This window comes from Natrix helvetica (genome assembly GCF_964273705.1).
Source record: "Natrix helvetica genome assembly, chromosome: 3".
Lineage (NCBI taxonomy): Eukaryota > Metazoa > Chordata > Lepidosauria > Squamata > Natricidae > Natrix > Natrix helvetica.
Genome location: NC_138549.1, coordinates 141087462 through 141114972, shown reverse-complemented (window position 1 = coordinate 141114972; position 27511 = coordinate 141087462). Strand labels below are relative to the sequence as shown.

At 40.9% G+C, this 27511-nt stretch overlaps 1 protein-coding gene across 7 annotated transcripts in view; it reads right to left on the bottom strand.

Moving 5' to 3' along the window:
* Nucleotides 1-27511, bottom strand: part of PHF20 (PHD finger protein 20) — a 47006-nt gene that overhangs the window by 18741 nt on the left and 754 nt on the right. For 2 of the 7 annotated variants that reach the window (XM_081946352.1, XM_081946354.1), the window contains exons 2-8: nt 16728-16838; nt 8296-8467; nt 7942-8032; nt 4228-4307; nt 2935-3319; nt 1918-2025; nt 570-737 (exon numbers count right to left, since the gene is read on the bottom strand). In XM_081946352.1, the coding sequence (XP_081802478.1) occupies nt 570-737; nt 1918-2025; nt 2935-3319; nt 4228-4307; nt 7942-8032; nt 8296-8467; nt 16728-16810 (1087 nt within the window). In that variant the 5' untranslated portion in view covers nt 16811-16838. Of the gene's footprint in view, nt 1-569; nt 738-1917; nt 2026-2934; nt 3320-4227; nt 4308-6611; nt 6697-7941; nt 8033-8295; nt 8468-16727; nt 16839-19154; nt 19258-27511 lie in introns of those variants that run through there. The other 5 variants (XM_081946353.1, XM_081946358.1, XM_081946355.1 and 2 more) reach the window with 4 other exon arrangements.

Below are 27511 nucleotides of genomic sequence, written 5' to 3'. Positions count from 1 at the left end.
TAAAGATTTAACAGACGTGTTTAATTTCTGAGCTTCTGCTTGTCCCACAAAGTACAATTTAAAGACTGTTCAAAATACTTTAAGCATTTAAATGTTTTAAACAGTTTTACAAATAGTTCTATCATAGTAAATTATTTTTATAAAACATCTGTGAAATGTAATCTTGCATAAATATAATCATAGCAATAATCAGACAAGTACCATTTCTAAATTACAAGAAAGTAATTTGAGTAAACAGGCTCTTCCCTAGCCACATGAAAGCAAAGTGAGAAAGAGGAAGCATATTTAAACCTAAAGATTCTGTTAGTATAGCTATTCCAATAAAAGTAACCCTATTTTGAATCCTTCCATTCCCATTTCTTGAAAAATTATGTAAAATAACTTTTAGGTTATTGGACACAATTCCTAGGTGATAGCTAGGATCTATAAGAAGGAACAAAACACCTCTTATCTTTAAAAAAGATAAAAAATGATTTTGGGCAAACTTCCACATAATCCCACAACTCTAGAACTGGGCTTTGATTCCAAAAGTTACTGGTAACACCTATAAAATGAGTTTTTTTTTTTACCTTCACTAATTTCTTTTGGAGTAGTTTCTTCAAAAGGCCCAATTTCATCCAGAACTGGTGTGGTGATGCTATTGTCTAAAGTGTCATGGCTACTGGTAGTAGAATGCCTTGATTGTCTCTTTACGGAATCTTTTTCACTGTCTGGAGCACTTTTCAACTTCTCTTGTGCTAAAAATAATTTTGTTAAACAAATAGCAATTCGTACACTATAAAGTACACCATAAATACATTGCTATACATACCCAAAATAAATAAAAAAGTTATCCGATAAAGGTACTTTCTCTCCTGAGTCAAGTGTGACATCTGGTGCAGAGGTGGGTTCTTACCGGTTCAGGTGAACCAGTAGTGGTAATTGGGCTTGGGTTGCTGAACGGGTAGGGACAGCAGGCTGGCCACGCCCCCAAGCCGGTCCCCTGGGCTCTCGCCCGCCGCTCGCTCACCCCACCGCCTACTTGATGCTTGCCCCGCCCATCCGAGGCCTATATATGCCTTTGCCAGTCTCCAGGTATGCACCTCGCAAATCGCCTCCATGCCTTGCCCGCTCTGCTCACCAAAGTTTAAGTAAGCATGCTGCCCGCTTATCCTGGGTCGGGGGCCCAGAGACGCACCATTCCCTGAGGCCATGGATCTGCTGCCCTCTTGGGTGTAAAAGAACCCTCTCAGCCGCCTCTTTGAGAGCTGGCAGCCTGACTGGTGCTGCCGCCACCGCTCCCACCGCCGAGAAGACAAAGGGAGCAGGCGGCAGCTGAGGCCTCAGTCTGGCACGAGCTGTGAGCCTGGACTGGGGAGGCAGTACCCCTCCTCACCTCTGATGACTGGCATGCTGAGCCAGGTTGCCGGGCTGACTGCCCCCCCTCCCCCAAAGTGTCAATAACTTCCAAACATTTTCACTATCGGTTCAGTGGGTGTGACTTGCTGGGGTGTGTGTCATGTGATTGCATGTGATATCAAGTTGGCCATGCCCACTCAGTCACATTCCCACCTAGCCACGGCCACTGAACGGTGGTGAAAATTTTTGAAACCCACCACTGATCCAGTGTCTATACAGAGGTCTTTGTACAAATTTCGCATAACCATCTGGACGTGATTTCCCATTGTTCTGTGATTTTTGTGTATGTGATGTTCCAAACTACTCTTCAGTTTTAGTTATTTCTTGGCAATTTCACACCCACCCTGTTTAGAGTAGTGAACCAAGGTTGGATAATATTGACACCTATCGTGACATTTATGTATACATCCTTATTTAAAAATACTGTCCCACTAAATTCCTACATTTGAAATCTGGTTATACTATACTTGTTTTTTTGAACATTTTCTATTCTATTTAAATAAACACAGCTTGACTCACACATATTCTTCTGGAGCCGGGGACGTTTTGAAGGGACCTCTCCTCCTTTAGGAATTTTTCGTCTTCTCAGTTCTAAAGTTATTGGCTGCAGTGTTTGAGAACCTTGTTCTAAATATATAAATAGAATTTATTTATACATACATACATACATACATACATACATACATACATACAATATGTATTGTGTCACATTTTATTTATTTATCAGGACAAATGCAACATATATACACACACATATACATACACACACACACACACACACACACATGAAAGAGTTCATTCTTGCAGGAGAAAGTAATTTTGTATAAGGCATTTGCAGGATTTAGAATTTGAATCCTGTAGTTCTTTTAGTTTAAATTATTCATTATATTCTATAATGATAAGTCAAAAGGAAATCTCCATTTATTTCTTATTTATTTCTTAGATTTTTAAACCGCCCCCTCTCCCAAAAAGGGACTCGGGGCGGTGTACAGTCAGTGCATAAAATAAAATCCATGTCATTACTGTCTTCAAAAACTATCCAATACTTTTTAAAAAACAAGATTGCTATTATGCTACCAATTCTACCAAACAAGCCCTACCCAAACACATTGTGTGATTTAAAACAAATGGCATAATCATAGATAGAACTCAGTCTATAACACTTTAAACATTTCTAACACATAAACAGACAGTTTCTATGTCTATTTGCAAATATGGGGCACTGAGTATTAGTTTTAGATTAACTAATGTACTATGAGCTCCATTCCTAGAAGTAGGTAGGTTCAAGGATAACAAAATTAGAAGCCTAGAATCAAATGAAAATGTTATTCCATTTCAATAAAACCTAATGCATGCCAGTGTGCATAGAGAATATTTATTTATTCCCATATATTTAACAACTTTCTAGCATATTAAAAGATATAGTTATTTTTTAAAAGAGCACTTGGAGCCAAATCTAACAGTTTGGAGAAGTTTCATAATGATCTTGGGACCTTAGGTTGTATACCTTTGTCCCAACACTTAGTTTTGACTGACCTGCTGGAGGTACCACAGGTGGTCTACCACGCCGTCGCTTAGTTTCTTTGATGTTTTCTGATGGGACCTTCACATTATCATTTTCTGGTTTTTTTTCAATTTGTGTATCTATTGAGAATTCTCTATCATTTTCAGATATATTCTCCTTGTCTTCTTTCCCATCTTTAGATAGTGCTTTTTCAGAAACTTTATTTTTCTCTGAAGAACAAATTAGTTTTCCTTCTTTATCGGTTTTAGATCTTCGTTCAATCTTTAATGGCTTTTCATCCTTGTCTTTCTTATTATTTTCAGATGCTTTTCTTTGCTCTTTAAATTTCTCCCATCTTTCAGGAGATGAAGGAATTTCATTACATCTCTCCTTAGGTTTTGTATTATTCACAATAGACTAAAAACAAAGAAGTGGGTGATTTATTTTTATTACAAATTAATTTATTAATTTATTTACAGGATGGGAGAGGGAGATCAGATATACTATTAAACTAAGGAAAAAGCTAGAAAAACAAAATAATATATATATCTCATCTATTTATCTATCATCTATCTATCTATCTATCTATCTATCTATCTATCAATCATCTATCTATCTATCTATCATCTATAAATGAGATTTAGACATGGTCTTTAATCACATAGCTTCATTTATTTTAACATAGTATAGTAATAAATGAAATCACTGTGCCTTATAAATAGTGCATGGATAGTGATGTGTGACTTAGTACATTGTAACAAACTGATTCAAAGAATCACAGCTTCATATGTTACCGTGTTTCCCCGAAAATAAGACAGGGTCTTATTTTCTTTTGACCCCCGAAATAAGCACTTGGCCTTATTTTCGGAGAGGTCTTATTATTTTTGAGGTGCAAGAGGCAGGGAGCATGGTCACCTCATGGCTGCTGCTGTTGCAATATTTTCGAGGGGGGCTTATTTTAGTGCATGCACTCAAAAGTCTAATTGGGCTTATTATCCAGGGAGGTCTTATTTTCAGGGAAACAGAGTATTAAAAACAAATTTATTTCAAGGCAGTTTTTTATTTTAAAAAGGTATTTTCCCCTCATATATGGACAACATGCTGAACCCTGATTAAATAGAAGCAAAAAAAAAATCTCTTTTCTATTATGTAAGTAGAGAATTAATGCATAAACCTAGATTTGCTAGATATGCATTTTATATTCACAATGATGTTGCATGACATGCAAATGTGGCCCATACCTTAAACTGCAAATCAACTTTGATTTGATCAAATTAATCAATGAGATCAATTTGACATACATTAAATTTCAAAATGTTTCCTACCTGATCTTTGGAAAAAGGTTTGACATGTATATTTTTGACTGTCTGAATCACACCATCATAAAATTTCACAGTATAAGTTCCTGAAATTTAAAAGAAAAAAAATTAGTGTGACAGCCTGCATTTAGTCATGGCTTCCCACTGGTTGTTCTCATGTACATGCAAAAACACAAACAAACAAACAATTTGAACTGATGTGCATATTAAGGACCTGGGAGTATAACATATTTTCTCTTGGGGCATCTTCCCAAAGGAGAGAGTGGAAGAGGCACAGATGCTGGGCTGTCCTTAAGGGCAATATAAAACTATGAGAGGAACTAAAGGAAGAACTGTGAGAATGGAGGTAATGGCTGGGAACTAAAATGGACTTAAGCAGTTCTGGCTGATGAAGATCTATGGTTTTAATAAAGAATAAGGTAGAGTGGCAAACTGACTTGGTTTGAGCTGAAGGCCTGTTAAGTGTGGCCTCAAGTCCACAAAGCAGAAGAGTGAATCCCTAGGGTATTGACTGCCAAAGACAGAAGAGGAGGAAGCAGCTCAGGACCTATCTAGCAAATGCAAATGTCACTGATGGTGGTCAAAGATAAGTGGAAAATCAATAGTTTTATCAGGAAAAACATGTTACATAATAATGTTCAGGAAAGAAAGGGGGAAAATAATTCCTAATGCAGTTTATGGCTGTGACCCCATGAAAGAGAGAGAGAAGCTTGGCACCTCCAGCTATAAATATCATGCCTGTTCTCATAAGGAATGTGGCTAGCAAATTAAAAGCAAATATTGAATAAACACTTGCTTTGTTGTGGTTATTTAGTAAATATGAAAAATTCTGCAATTTTGTACTTAAGTTTCTTTCAAAAGTACAATCATTTTAATGCAGAAAAAAAATCTATATTATATTTTAAATTCCTTTTTTCCATGCACCTTATAGTTTTCACAAGTAATGCTTGTAATGAAGCATAATGATAACAACGAAGCCATATGCAACAATGTAATCAAGGAAATGTCATTATTACAGGTCAACCTCATCTTATGACTATAATTGAGCCCAAAATTTCCATTGTTAAACAAGGCAGTTATTAAGTCAGTTTTATGTCATTTTACTATCTTTTTTTGCCAGTCGCGATGGCTTAGTAGTTAAGACACTGGGCTTGGCGGCTGGCAAGCCAGTGGTCCATGTTCAAGACCTAAGCATTGAGCCTCAAGAGTGAGCTCCTGTCTTCACCCTAGCTCCTATGAACCTAGCTGTTTGAAAGCATGCAAATGCAAGTAGATAAATAGGTACCCCATCAGTGGGAAGATAACAGCGCTCCATAACATCATGTTGGCCACATGACCATGGGAATGTCTTCAGACAGGGCTAGCTCAATGGCCCTTGAAATGGAGATGAGCACCACTCCTATAGTTAGCAACAACTAGCGAAGTAAAATCCCCAGGGAGTCCTTTCTTTGCCCTTTGTCACAGTTGCAAATCACTGTAGTTGTTAAATAAATCATATGGTCTTTATGTGAATGCAGCTTCTGTCATTGACTTTACTTGTTGGAAGCTATCTGGGAAAGTACAAATGGGGATCACATGATCCTGGGACAGTGCAACTATTATAAATGTCAGTTATCAAATGCCTAAATGTTGATCACGTGAGCCTGCAGAAGCTGCAACAGTTGTGTGAAAAACAGTCATAAGTCACTTTTTTCAGTGCCATTGTAACTTTGAATGGTCACTGAATGAAAGGTTGTAAGTCAAGGACTATTTATATTACATCTTTGTGCCAAATCACTAACACAACCATGTAAACTATTGGATTTGCACAATTATCACATATACTTCTTCACCTGCCTTTCTTTTTGCCACCCCCATTGATGCCTGTAAGTTTCAGCTCTGATTCAGACAAGACAACTTCTAAAGAGCTGAAGGTGATCTCCAAAAATGAACCATCCCTGGGTCAGAGGTTTTCTTAGACCCTATGTCAGTAATTTAAGAAGTTAATCTTCCTAAAATCCTCAATGAGATAAATGATATATATATCTTGAAGAAACAATACTACAACTAACATTTTATGTTCATAAAAGTCAGGAACAGTATGAAAAGAATGGTACTGTTTTTTGTGATACTCCTGAATGCTATAATGGAGAATACTTCCAGCTATTGCTTCAACAACCCTCTAAAAGAATACAAATTACCGGTTGTCTGCAAGGAATATAAATCCTTCCATTCCCTACTATCCTGTCAGAGCTGAAGAAGCTTCTTGGATGAGAAGTGAACCATCTTCAAAGAAAAAACAAGTAAGTCTAGTTGCCTCCTGAAAAAGCACCTTTGGGACAACCATGACCTGGATGACTGAGAATCTCTATAGAGTTCCAGATATTAAAAAGTTACATATGATGCCTTACCATCCTTGTTAACAGAGGTAACCTTTGCTGGATAAAAACGACAATCAGACCAGCAAGCTAACACCTGATCATTTATGTGAAATTCCTAGAAAAACAGGAAGCATTTATCATTCTAAATTGTATAAAATAAATATGCTACTGCATTGTAATTTTATAATAATAGTCTATTGTTACAAACTAATATTTTCAATAGCAGATATCATTAATTACTTTCTATTGAATTATAAACATGCTATGCAGCTTATTAAGAAACTCATTATCATAATAGCATCTCATAACAAAGATTGTGCTTGATATAATTAAAATAATCAAAATTAACAAACTGCTATGAAATGGCACAAATATTTGAAAACTGAATATTGCTAATCTCTTTTGAGTTAACCAGAGGCTAACCTAAATGAAATTCATCAGAGTAACTACCTATTTGGTTTTACGAGAAATTGACTTTCAGCAGCAAAATGTTCTTTGATGGTGGAAGCCCTAAATGAAAGTCAATACATGTTATTCATCAGCTTTTCATTAGAAACTAGCCTTATTAATAGAAAGCTAGTTATCATTCTTTTATTACACTATTTATAGTTATAATTAAGCAAAATAAATCTGTGTTTATGTTTAATAACTTTTCATTTTTTCTTGGTTTATTTTTCTTTGCAGGTAGTCCTCGACTTATAACCATTTGTTCAGCGACTGTTCAGTTAGAAATGTGCTGAACAAAGGGACTTATGACAGGTCTCCAAAGTTATGCAGCTGCAACATCCCCGCACTCACATGATTTCAATCTGGGAACCCATTTGCGCTTAAGACTGTTTACTAAGCCTCCAGCAATCACTCTATTGTCATTTGAAATTTTCTCTGCTGACTTCCCCAAACTGTCAAAGGGAAAGTGGGCAGGGAAGGTTGCAAGTGGATGTGATAAGTCTTCCACACTGAGGAAGTCTTTCTGAGCTCATGCCAGTCACTTGTACAACCCCTCCCACTGCAGCACTTCTCACACACATCTGTGCACTCTCCCTAACCAGCACCTTTCGCACACAACATCTACCCTGTCCAACTCATTTGCACTTCTCATGCATCCTCCCTGACCCACATAGCACCCCCTCACCTCTTTCCCAATGCATATGGCTCTCCTCGTGCATCCCCACAAGCCATTCCCAACCTACATCTCACCCCTCTTTAACCCAAATGGTCCCCTACTTGATCCATGCTGCAACCTCGTGCATGACGCCTCTGGTACATGCCTCCCCAACATGCATGACGCCTCTCGTACATCTCCTCACATTTTTACCTCGTCACCCCTTAAATCCCATCTCTCACAGCAGCAGCCACTTACCTGCCTGCTGGTCTGAGACTTGCAACTTCCTGCTGGCTTCTCCATTTGTTTTGATCGTGGGAAGCTGGTAGGAAGCTGCCTCACCCAACAACTGCAACAAATTAAGTTAACGACAGTAACTAGCAATGCGGAATTACCAATACTAAGTGATGCAGCCACATTTTAGACCGTATTGCTTAGCAACAAAAATTCTGATTCCACTGTCACCATAAGCCGAGGACTATCTGTAGATTTTATCTTATACGTTCAATAAAAAAAGAAAAATGTAGCAATTGTGTTAAGCTCCTCTAATTTTTAAATTATATAATTTATGTGGATATGTAATTCTGTTACTAGACCAGTGTTTTTACTTACTGAAGATCCTTCTTCCTCATGCAATCCTTCTTTCCTTAATTGTATTTTTTCTAAAGGACGTAAATAAGGACTGTCCCAGCAAAACCATTCATCATAGCGGTGATTCCAACGTTTAAAATGGATAAGCACCTTTCCTTCTTCATAATCAATTTCTTCAATGTGAGCTGGATACCTGCATAAACAAAGTTTAAAGTAGCTTTTGCTGAATATATTTGAGTAAAACTGAAAGTATACATTCAACAGTATATCCTTACACATTTATTTATTGATTTAATCATTTTTATGACAGCTCATCTCACATACATGTGTTGGCTTCAATACAAAAGGCTGTTGGTTAGGACTCACCAAGTGAAGCTCCCTAGCCAATGGGGCCTGCAATATCTTATTAACTCTAAGAGGTTTATCAGTCTGTGCATTTTTTAAAATCTTATTCATGACAATTTCTTCACATTATTCTGAAGAAATAAATATCTTTTTCATTTTCCAGTTCAAATCCTAGCAGGGGTGGCAAAACAAATAAAGTACAAATACAAATACTGAGGCAATAGTGATTGTTATTCATGCTTTTGCTCAACAGTCCTTGAATGTTTTACAATTAACCTTTTCATAAATATCGTGATAATGATCACAGTCAGGTTTTCAGCAGTTAAGAAGCATATAAACCCCAAGAACTGTCTGGACAATCTTTGGATGGCCAAGAAATAATTCAGCCATTTGGCAGTCCACCCACTCTTATGACCAATCACACAGGGGGACTGCAACTGTCCCCACCCATCTCTCTCTCTCCCATCTCAGCTGCCCACCTGGATCGTACAAAGTCTCAGAATCTTGGAAACCTAGATCTAGTCCCCATCCCACCATGCTTGGGAAGCCCAGACTGGCCACTACATGGCCCATCAGTGCAAGGAGGTCTGCTGCAGGCAGAAGATCCAGACTGACTACTACAATGCCCATCGGCTGTGGAAATAAGCCATGGTCTGGGAGGCCTAAGCCTGATTCTACACAATGGAAAGCTGGTACCACTCTTGCAATCATTTGGGAAGCTCCTTCTCTAAACTGTACAATTTGGAAAAGGAGCCCTCTGAACAATTGCAGTGGCACCCAGTTGCAGAATGGCACAAGGCAGCCTTTGTAGGAAGTTTGTGCCTCACATTGTCTGGGAGCAACTATAAACAATTGCAGAAAATGCAAAGGTAAATGAAGCTGCTGGGCCCTGTACACAGTTTGGCAGATTTCCATATGCCATTGGGCCATGTAGTATCCAGCCCAGGTCTCCTGGCAGCTACTTGCAGTGGTAGCCAATGGGGTCTCCTGGCCTGTAACAGCTTTCAATGTGCCAATGGGCACTATTGCCTGTGGGCCTCGCATACCCCCTGAGCTACCTATGCTCCACTTAACATACCACACAATCATTTAATGCGACTAGAACAGCCACAGTCTGGTAAGCTGATACTTGTAAAAGCCTACCCTTTAAAAAAAAATCCAATCAAATAATTGCTGAATAGAATTGTGTCTAGAAAGACACAATGCTAGAAATGATTGGGTTATGTCAATTATAGTTTGCCTAACATACAATGAAATTTTCCTTCTAATAATTCATATTTACTTGCACATGGGTGGGAAGAAGAAATGTCCAGGCCCATGGGAGTCGCGATAACCCGCTGTAAAACTCTTCTCCCGAAGGAAGCCTCCGCAGAAGCAAAAGCATCCAGTCTGTAGTCACGAAAGGAGATGGTGATGACCACGTCGCAGCCCTGCATATCTCCTCGATGGGCGTTTGCATGGCCCATGGGGCCGAAGTCACAGCACTCCCCGTTGAGTGTGCTGTAATGCGAGGAGGAACCGGTCTAGCCTACTGCTCGTAGGCCAGCTTGATACATGCCCATATCCAGCGTCCTATGGCAGAAGATGAGACTTTCCTGCCCGTGGAAATGGGCTGAAAAGACACAAAGAATGATTCCGACCTGAAAAAAGAAGCAGTTCTTTTCTTATATATGCGAGCAGCACGGAGAACATCAAGTTTATGCCACATGTGCTCCCTTGGATGTCTAGGTCGTGGACAAAAATCAGGAAGAATCACCTCTTGTGACCTGTGGAAGATAGTGTTGACTTTCGGCACAAAAGCAGGGTCCAGTCTGAGAACGACCCTGTCCGGATGCACAACGCAAAGGTCATCTCTGACTGAAAGAGTGGCTAGCTCGAAAATACTGCGGGCCGAGGTGACAGCTATAAGAAAGGCCATCTCGAGAGACAGGTGACGCAAACCGATGGATCGAAGCGGTTCGAACAGAGCTGCAGTCAGAGTCTGTAGGATGATGGGACAAATCCCAGGACAGGTATCGGTGAATTGTAGGAGGGCTGAGATTGGTAGCCCTCTTGAGGAAGCTATGAAGCTGAGGATGTCTACTAAGGGACAGACATGAGTCCGGGGACAGGTTGGTGGCCAAGGCTGCTGTCTGCCAACGGAGCGTGTTGGGCGCGAGGCCTTTGTCCAAGCCCTCCTGGAGAAAATCCAGAAGTTGCGGAAGTGGCAATAACGTGATGAGACTGGTACCAAGTTGAGAAAGCAGACCAAGTCGCCTCGTAAATTCTGACAGTGGAGGGGCGCCTGGATGGTACGGATAACCTTGTCAGAAAATCTGCAACGTCTCAGGAGGTCCCCCTCAAGTGCCAAACGGTTAGCTGCAGCCACTGGGGGTCCAGATGTTGAATGGTCCCTTGGCTGAGGGAGATCTGCTCCTGAGGTATGCGCCAGTACTTGGTCACCGACAGGCTGACAAGGTCGGCGAACCAGGACCTCCTCAGTCAGTATGGTGCTACGAGCAATACTTCTGCTTCCTCCGCCAGAATTTTCCTGATCACCAGTGGTATCGGGGAAGAGGCGGAAACGCATACAAGAGGCCGGGAGGCCAGCGACTTCGTAGGGCGTCTGTCCCTTCTGCGCCGGGGCACTGAAACCTGGCGAAGAACCGGGGAAGATGCGTGTTGGCTGGGTGGTGAACAGGTCGACCCTCGTGAGGCTGAACCTCTGCGACAGCTGACAGAACAACAATGGATGGAGTTGCCACTCCGAGTTGTTGATGGTAGTCCTGCTCAGCCAGTCCGCGGCCATGTTGTCCCCTCCCGAGATGTAATCTGCCCGCAGCAATGCCAGGTAACGCTCTGCTTCTGCCATCAGGGGCTGAGCTCGAGTGCTGCCTTGGTGGTTTATATATGCCTTTGTGGCAATGTTGTCGGTCAGTATTAGGACATCACGGCTCTTGATGTGAGGGTGAAAATGACGCAGGGCAAACCTGAGGGCCTGGAGCTACAGCTAATTTATGTTGTGGGCGAGCTCTGCCTGCGACCATCTGCCCTGAAATATGTGAGTCTGGAGATGAGCACCCCAACCATATAGGCTGGCGTCCGTTGTTATGACCAGGCTCTCTGGTTCTTTGAAGAAGGCTTCCCGTAGCAGGGCCTCCGACTGCCACCACCTGAGTGACCGAACCACCCTTGGGGAAAGGTGCACCACTCTCCTGGAGTTGCTGGCCTTGCGTCTCTGGATCAGTAAGAGGAACCATTGCAGCTCTCGCGCATGCAGACGCGCCCACGGAACCACTGAAATGCACAAGATTAGATTTCCGAGCAACTGGAGAGGGAGACGATGGATGCTGACTCGGCCGCTCGGATGCGTCTCACCAGACATCTGATGCTGTTCACCCGCTCCCGTGTGAAAAAGACTTTGCAGCTCCTGCAGCCGATCACCTTCCGCAGATGCCGAATTCTGCATGTTGGAGTCAGATGGCTCTTGTCGAGATTGACTGAGAACCCATGGCATTGGAGAACGCGGATGGTGATGTCGAGATCTCTTTGGGCTTGCCCCCTGGACGACAAATGAATGAGAATGTCGTCCAGGTAGTATTCGAGCCTCACTGGGAGAGATCGGAGATGCGCTGCGATGGCGGCCAGAAGCTTGGTAAATTTCCTTGGGGCTGACGAGAGGCCAAAGGGGAGGGCCCTATATTGATAGTGCTGGTTGGCAAACTGGAACCTCAGGAACTTGCAGTGCGTTGGATGAATAGGAACATAAAGGTAGGCCTCCTTCAAGTCGATGGAAGTTAGGAGGTCGCTCTGCCTGATGCAACCCAGTATGGTCTGAAGTGACTGTATCTTGAAGCGCTTGTACGCTAGAAGGATGTTGAGTTTCTTGAGGTCCAGTATTGCCCTTACTCTCCCTGAAGACTTTGGGACCAAGAAGAGGATCGAGTAGAACCCCCTGCGCTCCTGACCCCTGGGGACCTTCTTGATGGCCGGTATCTCCAGCAAATGTCCTATATCCGCCCGCATCAGCTGGTGCTTGTGGGCAGACTTGGGAATGGGACAACGGACGAAGGTCCGTGGGGGAAATGAGAGGAATTCCAGGTTCAAGCTATGATGGACCGTATTCAGAATCCAAGTGTCTCCATCGTTGTCTCCTCCCATTGAGCGGCGTATAGTTGGAGATGACCGCCTATGGGAGGGGACCGGTGACGGTCACTTCAACTTCTGAAGGAACAGTTGGAATACTCCCCCTCGGAAGGGCCTGCGGTTGCCCTGCTGCCTGTTTTTGTCCCTGTAGGATGACCTGTCTTGGGCACGATCCTGAGATTGGGAGTATGACCAATTAAATCCCCCGGAGGAGGCTGGAGGGCCTGCGTTCCGAAAAGGCTGCCTATGGAAGGACTGACCCTTGCGGTCTGGCTTTTTGGTGACCGCTGGTAAGATTTTACATTTATCCTTGGATTCAATTAAGACCGAATCCAAGGCCTCCCCAAAAAGCTTTCCCCCTTTAAAGGGAGCGGAAGCGAGCTTCCACTTCGCCTTCATGTCTGCCTGCCAGTGGCGAAGCCACAGCAGACGTCGCGAGGTCACATTGGAGGCAAGGGCTCTGGAGGAAACTTTTGTGGCATTAAGTGAGGCGTTGGCAGAGTACTCGACAGCCGCTATGATTTTATTCACATCCTGTTGTGCTTTGGTGTCCCCCGTCGGTAGGCTGTACAGCAGTTTGCGGAGCCATAACAGCGCTGCTCTGCTAAAGAAGAAGACTTTCTCATGGCCCATGCAGTAGCCAGGTGAGTTTTATGAGAGGCTTCCGCGCTCTCTTGTCCTCAGCCTTTAAGCCTTCCAGCAGGTCGGCTGGAAGCACTGAATTGGAAGTTAGTGCTACAATGGGTTCATCCACCTGAGGAAGCTTTAAGAGAGCCTCAAGGCTACTCTCCATGGTATACAGTTTATCTACCCCACTGGGATTAGCCATAGAACCAGGTTGGGTCCATTGGCAATGGATAACATCCAGGAACAGCTGGGGAGCTGGGACCAGATCCTAAGGAGGAATGGTCTCCTTGAAGAGCCCCGCACCAGGATTCTGGGGCCCAATAGTATCTTTGTTGCCCTGATCGGTGGAAGTCTTGTCTGTCTGAGCTGGGAGACCCATTTGGGTGGCGGAAGCCTTGGCCTTAGTAAGGACAGCCCTAAACATAAGAGGGCTTGAATAAACCTGAGAAGGCGGGCATGTCGGGAAGAGGATTTTCGTCCTCTGAAAGATCAGGAGCATCCTGGTCACCTTCCTCCGCCTGGAACACATCACTGACCCCCGAAGGAGCCAGGGAGGCATCTCTAGCCGGTGGATTCTTAGACCCAGCGGCACAGGCCCTGCTCGGATTGGTGGTCTGAATGGGCAATTTGATGCCTAACTGTTGGATGCCATCCGCAATCCCCTGGGAAATCGCACATGCAACTACATCCTGCATTTCCCTGGACAGCTGAGGCCCTTAATCCCTAGGCAGGATTGGTCCAGCTCCAGATGGGGGCAAAGATTCCTCCTCCATAATGGAGCATACCTCATTCATGGACTTCTCAGCCACAGAAGAACAGGGGGACCCAAAAGATGCCCTAGAGGGATTGGGCGAAAATCCAAAGTCCTCTTCACCTGTCAGGGATGGGGACCTATCTCGCTGGGGATTGGGAAGGGAAGGATCCGCCAACTCCTCCCTGCTTAGAGAGGGATCCCCTTCCTGTGTTTGGGCTGATTGAGCCTTTTAAAATTGTTTTTCAAGGGCCCTTTGGCGCTTCTCAGCAGCTTTGGACACCTTTCTTGGGCTTGGGCTGCTTTCCCTTGCATGGGCACCCTGCCCCTTCACCCTTAGCAGCAGGATTGAGCCTGCTGCGCTTACTAGAGGTGGGTCCTGCCTGGGAATTCGCTTCAGCTTCAATGATGCTGGCCATGATGTCAGGCACAGATGCAGGATTGGCTTGAAGAGCTGGCAAAAGAAACGAGGCTTTAGGGCCGAAGATGGCGTGGCCGCGTTGAGAAGGGGGCTTTTAGACGTTGTTAATGTCCCAGCAAGAACCAAAGGCAAGACAAAATGGCGCCGGTCAGATTTGTCCAAGGCACTCGCAGATCCGTGCTATTTCTAAATACCAGGGAATGGCCAGGCAATAGCCAAAGTCCCTGCAGCCGCTTGATGAAAGTCCTGGGGAAGGGGAGGCCTGTGTGGAGACCCAGAACGAGGTCAGTTGATTAGGCCCCCTCCAAGCGGTGATCTGCTGAGGAAATAGGCTGCAGCGGCTTGAAACACCTCAGGAATAAAGTGCGTCAATTTTTTCACCTTCAAAATGGCCACCGCACTCCTGGAGCAGCACGGGGAAACTGTCGGCTATTCCAAAGACTCAGGAGAGCCTCCGGCTATCTATCAGTCCTGCGACAGCTCTTTGGGGGACCCTGACTGCCTACCTGTCCCCAAAGGCTCGCCAGCAGCCGCTAGCGAGCCTCCCATGGTGTTGCTCTGATCGCAGCAAAGCGAAAGCCAGCCATGCTCCAGGCAGTCTATTTCGCACATCTAAAGGTAATGAGACAATCCACACTCTTGACAGATTGGAAGAAAACGATAAAGGAATCTAACCTAACTGAACACAAAAATAATAAAGGCTACACTACACTGACTTGGAGAGTCCAATCTGTTGCTCAAGGACTGGAACTCCCCAAAAAGTATCCTTTTAGGGCGACTGAGTTTTTTAAACTGAGCCTCTGAGAGGACCAAGAGGTGTGGCTACACAAACTTTGAACTCAGTCCTTGGGCAGCAAGCTGAAGATAACCCATGCTTGGACACTCCAAGCAGCGCCTAGGAGAATGCCAGGTGAGCGCATGTATGCAGTTCTCCTCACGCGAGTGCTTCCACTCATGTGCGAAGCTCCACTCGCGTGAGCAGCAGCAACACAAACTGGCCGCTCTCACAGAACCATCCTCTCCCTCCCTGCTGGGTCACCAAGACTGAAAGGTTGGGGACCATTAGTCTAAGGGAAAGTTAATACTCACAACTTTTTATATGTGCACAACCTGTGACATGCAGCCCTTCAATCTTTAACTAAACCATATTAAATCCCGTTCAAATATTAATATAATTTTAATATAACAAAAATGTATTAAATGTAATTACATTTAATAATGTAATTATTAAATATATGGAAAGGAATATTAATTGCATTTAATTAATTTATATTTAATTCAAAATATGCTTATTTTTTAACTTTGGTTCAGTCCATTTTAGAGTATGGTTTCCAACATGCTATTCAAAAGGCAAATGTCACCTGAAAAAAAAGTTGCACTACTTTACACTAAAATAGTTTGGAACAAAGATGCAAGTTTTCAGCAGTTGGGAACTATGCTTATACTTATCTGGTTGTAAACCAAAGCTGGAAAGATGATAGTATAACTGAAGGGTGATTTATTAAATATTATAGTTTATTATATCTATTTGTTATCTTCCAATGAAAACCAAAAAATCATTTCATAAGTTTAAACATATAGTAGCATCTTGGGAGGATTCTGAGAGCCAACCATTCATGATTAGTGTACTGTCAAAATCCAGGATTCTAATTAGTAATCCATATGTAGTGATTAAATCAATTTCTTTTTAGTTTAGATATCCTGAAATCCGTGTTTTATTAAATCCCAAAAGCCTCTTAAACCAGGTGTGTCATGGAAGAGAAGGGAAGTAGTGAATATTGAAGCCCACTGTTCATTTTCACTCCAAAACATTGTTACATCTAAAGCAAACCATTAATTTTTTTCTTTATATAATTTGTTGTAAATACCAATATATATGTAGCTAGTTTTGTTCAGCACATTATATTAAAGCTTGGACAAATGTCACTATGACATTTTATTAGTTATTAAATCAAGTTAATAATTTAAATGTTTTTCCACATACAGCCAGCAAGTTCAGGTAAATTACTTCCTTAAATGTTATTGGAAGAAAGTGAAAAAAGCTAAATAAATAAATAAGTAAATAAATAGCTAAATCACAAACGGATCGGCATTAGAACATTTGTTGGTTTGACTGCTAGTTTGCAACACAATATGACAGCATTACAAAAAAGTATCGAAGTTTGATCATGAAATAAGAAATACCAGTTTTTTAATCTGTCTCGGGCTTCCAACTGGGCTCCCACTTCAAAGTTGATACCTCTTCTGTTTGGTGGATGTTTTTTCATTTTGTTATAAGCCGTTGCTTTTATTCCCCTGAAAAATGCAATTAAACATCAATCACTAGAACTAGAATTATGTTCTTTTTGATAAACTAACTAATTAAAATAATTCACAATCCATGTTCCAAGTAAAAACAATCTGTAGCTTTATGTTGAAAGCACATATTATGGTCTTCTCAAGGCGAAGATGATATTTGTATAATCTTCTCTCAAACCTTATTAAAACTGAATTGTGACCGCCCATGTCAAACGTATTATACAAGAAGTTCCATCTCAAGAATTGTGTCTTCTATGTGTAGGAATCAAGTTAAAATACAGACTGCTTGGAATTAAATTACCTTGTGCAAATAATTTTTAGGCTTATAGTAAGTATAATTTACTTATTATAAGTATTTCATGTCTGGGAAGACAATTTGTGTTGGTACAAAATGATCTGTTCTATGTATTTTTACTTGCTCCATCTATTACAGGGCTGTCAAACTTGCCAGATGCGTCACACGCTGGCCATGCCCGCACCCGGTTTAGCAAAGGGGGAAAAGTTGTGATACATCATGTGACGCCACCATGATGATGCGAGTTTGACATCCCTGTTCTATTATTTTTCTGAATGTTTTATCTCTATATAGCTGCACGGACTAAACATAATTAAATGGCACAGAAAAGAATATGTGCCACATGGAATAGCTATTGGTAATAATTATTTCAAGTGGCTTCCATTCAGTAGTTGCATACAATATTGCTATAATTTGCAATAATATATAATACAATACAATAGTAGAGTTGGAAGGGACCTTGGAGGTCTTCTAGTCCAACCCCCTGCCTAGGCAGGAAACCCTATACCGTTTCAGACAAATAGCTATCCAACATCATATATATACCTGATATAGAGAACTATAATTTACAAAGTACAGCATAACCTCTCAATACTCTGTGATATTCTAGGAGAAAATTTAATACCCTAAAGCTTATTACTGACTTTTAAGGTGCTAGGAAGTATACATTACGTGTAACATTGGTATGTGTTTGCATTTAAAATCACAGTGATGATAAGTAAGATCTGCAGGACCAGGTTGGGAACAGATTGTTCTTAAGAATATCTTTATGATCAACACTGACTTGATGTCACATAATCAATCAATAATCAATGTGCTTTTGCCACTAGTTTCATAATTCTACTGTATTTAAGTCATCTAATAGTCAACAAACTATCTGAGCAACAGATTTCAACTTTCAATTTTGGTCAAACTTCTTCTAAATATTTAGGATATTCATATTGTTAATTTTGGGCATGACAAGGTTTACTAAATGTAAGACTGCAAACACTGTAACCCCACTGTGTTATATTTAATATAATGGAACTCACTTGTTTAAAAGTTTGCAAGTTTCTCTCAAGGAATATACAAATATCCCTACAATTTTATCAGTTTTACAGTTTTTAATTTTATGTATAACCCAAATTATAAAATAGCTTTAAAATGCTGTTTTAAATACTATAAACTAAGCTCCTGATCAGAATTTGATCATTTTTAATTTGAACTAATAAAACTACAAACTAAAACCACATCAGTACAAATTCTTTCATGAGAATATTATACAATAGCTTTACTTGGCATAATTTTTGGTATATTGCACAGTACTGCTAGTTTTAATATAATCACAAATAAATTGTATGACTTGATTAAAACTTGCAGTTTTATAAAGAACACAATATTTCTATTACTGCTACAGATCAGCAGCTAAAGTAAAAGCCTACAGGGTCTCCTGTATGAGCAGGGGGTTGGACTAGATGATCTCCAAGATCCCTTCCAACTCAGTTATTCTACATTCTATTCTGTATTCTCCAACATGAAGTTGTAGGACAGAGATTTTCTCTAAAACAATGTTTTATGCCCTTCTGAGATTCCATGAGAAAGCCAGAGGCCTTGTTATTATGTTTATTAGGTAAGCCTTTTATCATATAGACCAAAATGATCCCTTCTAGTACAGTCTAATGAAAGCAGAGCAATGTAATTATCTCCTTTTCTGAGTACATTGCACATATTACTCTTCTTACTATTCTTTATAGATCTAGAAACCAGACTTACGTAGGGGATTAAAAGCTAAACTTCATCTTGAAGTAATCCTTGCTATCTTCTTAAGAAAATTGCCTTCTATCTCTACACAATTGTACAAATAGAGCTTGGCTTCTATAAACTTTTCTTTTTCCAAATGGTTTTGTTTCCATTGAATGCTAAGCTATACCAAGGTTAAATTTAACATGCTGGTCAACCCAATCCAGGCTGAAATTATTGTTATATTGCTCTTATCTTAATCATAAACTGGTACCATGGCTTCCAGTAAGCTCACTTACCTCAGCCATGGCTCTGAGTGCCACTGCAGAAATAGCTGCCAGGGAGACAGTGTCACCTCACCAGAGGAGTGTAACAGACCATAGGCCCATATAAGCATTCAAACTGAATGGATAAAAAAACATGAAAGAGCATCTGTACAAACTGATATAAATAAAGGACAAGCAAATACATGGGACAGTGTTTACTGTAGATAGCATGTATGGAATATGCTATGCCGAAAATCTTAACTTTTTAAGTTTGTACTGTCAAGAGTTGCTTTTGGGGAGATGGGCAGCTATACAAATTTGATAATTGAGAGCAACTTTTGCATCTCTTTGGAAACCAAGGACCCAGAGTATGGAGGAAGAATGGATAGGCCAATCAAGCACAGTAATCCCAGGGTCATTGAATCAGGTTTTAGTACTTTTGGCAAAAGTTGATCTCATCAGAAAAGAGGATTTTGGACCACTGAGCAACAAGATTTTGGAGCACTGTGCTTCATTAAGACCAGGGTCAACGCAGCTGTCTACCAGGAGATTTTGGAGCACTTCATGCTTCCTTCCGTAGACGAGCTTTATGGGGATGCTAACTTCATTTTCCAGCTGCCCACACTGCCAAAAGCACCAAAACCTCGTTCAATGACCGTGGGATTGCTGTGCTTGATTGGCCAGCAAACTCGCCTGACCTGAACCTCATAGAGAATCTATGGGGCATTGCCAAGAGAAAGAAGAGAGACATGAGACCAAACAATGCAGAAGAGCTGAAGGCTATTGAAGCATCCTGGTCTTCCATAACACCTCAGCAGTGCCACAGGCTGATAGCTTCCATGCCGCGCCGCATTGAGGCAGCAATTGCTGCAAAAGGGGCCCAAACCAAGTACTGAGTACATATGCATGCTTATAGTTTTCAGAGGTCCGATATTGTTCTATGTACAATCCTTGTTTTATTGATTGCATGTAATATTCTAATTTTCTGAGATGTTGGATTTGGGGTTTTCATGAGCTGTACACCATAATCATCACAATTATGACAAATCATGACTTGAACTATCTTGCTTTACATGTAATGAGTCTTATCTCATATATTAGTTTCACCTTTTAAGTTGCATTACTGAAATAAATGAACTTTTGCACGATATTCTAATTTTTTGAGTTTCACCTGTAATAGTCAAGAACATCTTATTTCCTTTATTATATCAGAGGCAAGAAGTGTGAATTTCAATCACTGAAGCCAAGTATCGGTAGTCCTCAACCTATTACCACAATTGGGGCCAGAATCTTGGCCATTAAGTGAAGTTATTAAGTGAACATCACGTGACTCCTTCATTCAATGACCAGAATGTTGGCACTCTTGGTTGCAGATGTTAAGTGATTACATGAGCCATTAGGTGAAGTCCCAGGTAAAGAGTGCAGGGTGCCTCAGGGTGTTGGGGGGCTTGGCTCAAAACCCAAGCAATATTTTCAGCCCGAGTGGGGAGACATTCTCACACAATCTTTGTTGGGCTTTCCAGAGCCTCCCCTCACCGCTGAGGCATCCTCTCTCTCTGCAAAATCCTGCTTGGGTTTTGGTTCCCTCTCATCTCAAGGGGCTGGCTGAAAGAGCTCCTGCCAAAGGATTTCAAGCATGGAGCTGAAATCCTTCAACAGGGTGCTCTTTCAACCAGCCCCCATTGCTTGCAACCTTCCCTGTTGAATTTCTGGGGAAGCTGGCAGAGAAGACGGCAAATGGTTGACACATGATTGTGGGGTGCCTGGCAACCAGTTGTAAGTATAAACAGGTTACCAAGCACCCAGATTGAGATCACAAGCTGGTGTAGGTGACATTTTATGGTTAGAAATGCTATAAAACATTAACAAGCCATAAAGCACCCTTTCTGAGGCCATTATTAAGGAAAATGTTCTTAAGTTAAAGACTACTTGTAGTCATTATGGGAATTTTTTAAAATTTAGACCAGCACTTATTGGTCAGCACATGCCTTAATAATCTCTTGAACTTCATCCCACCAGACAATGAATGTTTCCAAATCAGCTTTCCATCTTCAAGAAAAAGGTTAACACACACACACATATACTGGTAGCTCTTCAATGCTTACTACTAGCATAGTAGAAATAGTAAAACATGCCATACCATCAAGAACAATTATAAGCTCATCCAGTTCATCCCCTGAAATTCTGAATGGCAGTGGTCATTTGATTTGATTGGTTAATCTAAAATAGCAGCAGTGAGTGTCTGATACTTGATCTTTGCAACTGGATGACTTTTATACTGTACTAAAAACAAATTTCCAGGAAAGAAACATCAATGGCTAAATCATGCCATGTCACCATGTAATCTTTCTACAATCACACTATATTATTTGTAATAAAACAGATACAGTTCCTGAGGCAGAAATGTTTGTGAAATAGGTTTAATGTAGATCAATTCCAAACTATAATTTTTCAATTCAAATATAAAAATTAGAAATATTATTGAAATGAAATATTTTGGGGGTGTAGAATGTACATCCAAATTTACTTGCAGTTCTGATTCAGAAAACATATTTTTATATACTAAATGTGATCAAACAAATTCTGCCCTTTAATTCTTTTTATTAGTTGTCTCAATTTGGTGTCTTGGAGTTCTAAAAATTGTTTATTTCTAAGAAGGTTCAAATCAGACAAGGCCAAGAAATGCTCAATTCTGCTGTAATAATACAAAATAGGAAGGTTTAGTGCTTTTTAACTTTTCCCAACCTTTTAGTATATTCTTTGTGAGCAACATTTATCAGTTACTTTACTATACTTATTGCTAAATATAGCAATAACTAACTATAAAAGGATATCTACAGTATTTTAATAAGTATCTATTGTTCTAAAACAGCGTGAATATTACATGAATGTGGCAATATTTATGGTAAGGGAATGTTTAGAATTCCACATTTTTTGGATGCCTGCTAGCACTGTAAAGTAACTATGAAGACTTTGGAAAGCATATTTATATGCTATTATTTGTCTACCCTTAAAACATCAATGTTTCAAATAAAGTACATATAAATCTCCATATTTTTGCTTACAGTGTGCAGTTTGCTAAGTCCTCTTTATTGTCATGTGAAAATTTATAAAGGAAATTATTTGCATATAGGTAGTTTTGCTTAATAATCATTTATATGATCAATAATCATTCTTGAGAAACCTTTTTGGGAGGAGTTTGACTTGGTTGTCATCAAGGATTTGGACAGATTGCGTGGACGACTGCGACCTACCACATGTTTACTGGACCCGTGTCCCTCCTGGCTTGTACTGGCATCCTGGGAGGTTACACGCGACTGGCTCCTGGGCCTAGTGAACGCTTCGTTGGGTGAGGGGTCTCTCCCGGCCGCCTTGAAAGAGGCGGTGGTGAGACCCTTGCTCAAGAAGCCTTCCCTGGACCCTACGGAGCTGGCCAATTATCGTCCTGTCTCCAACCTTCCCTTTTTGGCAAAGGTTGTAGAGAGTGTGGTGGCTTCTCAGTTTCCACGACATCTGGAGGAGAATGATTATCTAGACCCGCGCCAGTCCGGCTTTCGCCCTGGGCACAGCACAGAGACGGCCTTGGTCGCGTTGGTAGATGATCTCTGGAGGGCCAGAGATAGGGGCTGTTCCTCTATCCTGGTCCTATTAGACCTCTCGGCGGCTTTTGATACCATCGACCATGGTATCCTGTTGCGCCGACTGGAGGGGTTGGGGGTCCGGGGCACCGTTTTGCGGTGGTTCGGCTCCTACCTCTCTGGCCAGACGCAACGTGTGTTGACAGGGGAGCAGAGGTCGACCCTATGCCCCCTTACTTGTGGGGTGCCACAGGGGTCGGTCCTCTCGCCACTCCTGTTCAACACATACATGAAGCCGCTGGGTGAGATCATCCGTGGTTTCGGGGTGGGATATCATCTGTACGCTGATGATACTCAGCTGTACATTTCCACCCCGAACCACCCCAACGAGGCCGTCGAAGTGATGTCCTGGTGTGTGGAAGCCGTACGGATCTGGATGGATGACAACCGACTCAGGCTCAACCCTTCCAAGACGGAGTGGCTGTGGGTTCCGGCTCCCCGGTTCAACCAGATAATTCCATCTCTGGCCATTGGGGGCATTCAACTCGCCCCCGTGGAGCGGGCGCGCAATTTGGGCGTCCTCCTAGATGCCAGGCTGTCCATGGATGAACATGTGACAGCCGTGGCCAGGGGGGCGTTCCACCAGGTTCGCCTGGTGCGCCAATTGCGCCCCCTATTGGACCGGGACGCCCTACGCACAGTCACCCATGCGCTGGTGACGTCTCGCCTGGACTACTGTAACGCTCTCTACATGGGGCTTCCCTTGAAATGCACTCGGAGACTGCAATTGGTCCAGAATGCGGCCACGCGGGTGATTATGGGGAGTACCAAGTACTCCCATGTGACACCTCTTCTGCGCGAGCTGCACTGGCTTCCTGTGGTCTATCGAGTGCGTTTCAAGGTCTTGATTACGATCTTTAAAGCGCTCCATGGCTCAGGACCTAGTTATCTGCGGGATCGTATTCTGCCCCATACATCCCTACGACCCATCCGCTCGCACAGAGAGGGACTTCTCCAGGTGCCGTCCACCAGACAGTGCCATGGGGCGGCGCCTAGGAGCAGAGCCTTCTCTGTGGCGGGCCCAGCCCTGTGGAATGACCTCCCCCCGGATATTAGGACCACTACTGACCTCCGCTCCTTCCGTGTCAAGCTCAAGACCCACCTTTTCCAAATAGCTGGCCTGGCTCAACCATAACTTCGTATCGCTCCTGATGGGTTTTTTAATTTAGCAATTTTATTTAAGGGGATTTTAAATTGTGTTTTTAATTGTCTTCACTTATAAGTCAACTCTCCTCCATGCACATATGTATATGTCTCTGTTCTTTTTGTATATATGTTTGTCTTATGTGTATTTTTATTTGTTTTGATTGTACGCCGCCCCGAGTCCTTCGGGAGAGGGTTGCAGCTAATCAAATAAAAATTATTATTAATTATTATTATTATTTGTTCAGTGACTGAATTTACAAGAGAGTTGAATGAGTGACACTTACAACTGGTTGTGTTCCTGCAGTCACAGGATCACAATCCAAACACACAGTAATTGGCTCGCTACTATGACATTGTAGTGTTTTGTGGTCATGTAATCATAATTTGTGGCCTTCACTGCCATCTTCAGGGCAAGTGGATTCAGTTAACAATGGCAACCGAAAGTGTGGGAACTGCCATAGCTAAATGGCACAGTCCCATGACATCACCATTTTGACAGTGTTGCTTAACAAAAGGAATTTGGGTCCCAATACCATGTTAAATGAGGATTACCTGTATTATGAAACCATGTAACAAGCAACGGAACTAGAAGTAGAAGATTTAGAACAGTAATTATTTTAAATACAAGTCTTGTAGTGGCAAGAGTAATTGGTTTAATGATGTGTAGATCATAATCAATACATTTATTCAGCTCATACCAATCCTTTGTCGGAACTGTTCCTAAATCTTTAAATCTACTTAAGGAATGGTATAATTTTTCTTAATAAAAATCAACACATTATTCAATATTACATAAAACTCTTTAATGATGGGGATGAGTTATCTGTTCAGTTGTGTCAGTCTTGGTGATTTCATAATGCTAGGTTTCTCTACATCATGGGTATCAAGTTCGTTGCATCACATTGACGTCACATGATGTATCGTGACATTTTTTGTCTTCGCAGAATGGGGTGAGCATGGCCTGCATATGACACATCTGGCCCACAGGCTGCCAGTTTGACACCCCTGCTCTACATCTTCTGATCTTGCACTGTTTCTTTGAATTTACTATGCTCTGGCTGCTGTCAGCTTTGATGCTTTTCAGCTATTGTTTTTGGGAGGCCTGGTTTCCTTTTATTGCCAACTCTTCCTAGCATAAATTGCTTTCTCCAGTGAATTTCCCAACATGACATGGTTAAAATAAGTGAGCCAAAACTCTTTAAAGAATCCCACTGTGCATAAAATAAAATAAAAATCAATTCTGAGAGGATTGCTTGCGATCTGAATGTAATGAATTTCAGAAGAAATGTATGTATAAAATCATCAAATATTGATCTGGAAAATAATCCAAAGTTGCATTTCCTACCACTAAAATTACATTACATAAATTTTAACTCACAAGATTGGCTTGGTGGGATTATAAGATATTTAGAATCAGTTCTAATAGAAGTACTCATTTTCCATTCCTTTTGGTCAAATGTTTTAAATATATTGGTGAAATCACACAAATGTTCATTGACACTGATGTTTCTTAAGGCACTTAAATAGTTACAACATAAGAAATACATTCAAATTCTTATCTCAACAAACTTGAATACTGAAGTGTATTTAAAAATTTTGGCAATCACTTTTAGTTGAAACATTTATAGGAAGACTTGCAAAAAACCCTTCAATTACAGATTGGTTTATTTAAATTTGATTATTATTCTTTATCTGTAATAACAATGTTGTTTTAACTGTTTATTTCAGGTTGTACAAATATACTTGAGAAAAATATTGAGAAAGTAGGATGAAATGCAAAGATTTTAAACATATGTATTCATATGTTTATTTATATTTTTCTTTTATCTGTTTTTTAATTAAATATTTTAAAAAAATGTTTGCCTTGCTTTTGTTTAATTTTTAAAAGGATAAAAAATATATACCTAAAAAGGCAATATTTTGAATGTGGTGTTTCTGCTTGATTTCTCAGATTCACCATAATCAAACCAAAAAATGTATTTTTAAAAATGAATATTTCCCTTACATTCTATACTTAAGGATTTTAGTTCAGATAGGGATATGCCAAACTAAATCCAAAAGTCAATGAGCCTAAGACAAAAGCTAAAAAACTACACAAATTACATTTTTATTTTTTTTATTTATATGGCTGCCCATCTCAAACTTATAATTCTGAAAAGTTAGGTTAAAAATACCATAAATCATGTAACAATAAAGTCAACAACACACCAACATAAACAGCAGTCAAGATAAAATAGAATAAGCAAAAGAAAAGCAAAAGTCAATGGTGTTTAATAATTTTGTCTTTCTCTTGTATTAAGAACTGGGAAGTGGGCAGGACTAGTTATCAAAACCATATGTAGCCTGTGCAGTTCCGGCTTAGACCAACAGAGGTCAGTCTGCAAACCATAATGACACATGTAGGTAGATACATAACAGTCAGGAAGACAGAAGGTTGTATGGCAAATTGCAACAATTATCATCTTGGGCAAGTAGGTAAAATAAAGCCACACTTTCGGGGAGAACTGTTTTTCTAAGTGGCATATGCCGCAGTGAAAATATTATATTTTGGAATGAACCACCAGTATGTTTTCAAAAGTTTCATTACTGCTGAATTAGACAAAGTGATGAAGAAACATCATTATAAGAATTTATTATTTAAATAACATTTTTAAAAAGCAAAAACAAAATTTCTGAAAAAATACTGCATTAATATTCACTAGCCCCCAAAAGAAATTCCTTTAATTTCAGACTCCACTGTTGCCATACCATTACTCCATGTTTGAAATATGAAAGATCTAGTTATAAAGAATCACCCTGAATAAAGACAGAAAACTAAACACAGTTCAACTATTTTGTTCTACCAACATCTCTAGGTAATTTCAGAAACTTGAAAAATGAATTGTTCTGATCCCACTAAGAATGAATATGTTTAGTTCATTTCTTGGTCAGACCAATTAAGCCCAATTCTGTGAAAAATATATCAAGCTATCGTGATTTCTAGGTAAAAGCAGAAAAAATAATTTATTCCAGGTTGTTCTCCCATAAAGGTAATTTTCTAATTAAAAAACATACAGAATAGTATGTTTTTTAATTAGAAAATTACCTTTATGGGAGAACAACCTGGAATAAATTATTTTTTCTGCTTTTACCTAGAAATCACGATAGCTTGATTTATCTTTCACAGAATTGGGCAAGCAGACATTTGGTAAATTAAAAAGAAAAACACCTTGCAATGTCTAAGGTCGGTACAACCCTTCAGAGAGGACTGACCTCTTCAAACAATAAGAACCCCGAGGGTAAGAAATTAGCAGAAAGTAAATGTTATATAACTGCAACACCCATCACGTCTGTCAAGTTAATAATACGCGCTCCCAAGTCCCAGCGATTCGTCAGCACTCATTCATTACCCCTAACCGTTGATTTCGGGAACGCAATTTTTGAAAGGTATCACAGCACAGCGATGTCAATTACTGTGACCACGAACGAAAAAAACAAAAGGCTATTTTTGAAATAGCCTTATCCGGAGGCGGTCCCTGAAATCAGGAGACGGAATGCAAAAGCAACCACGCGCGCCAAGGCTTGTCAGACACAAAAGTACAACTTTTTCGTGCCGTTTTAAAGACG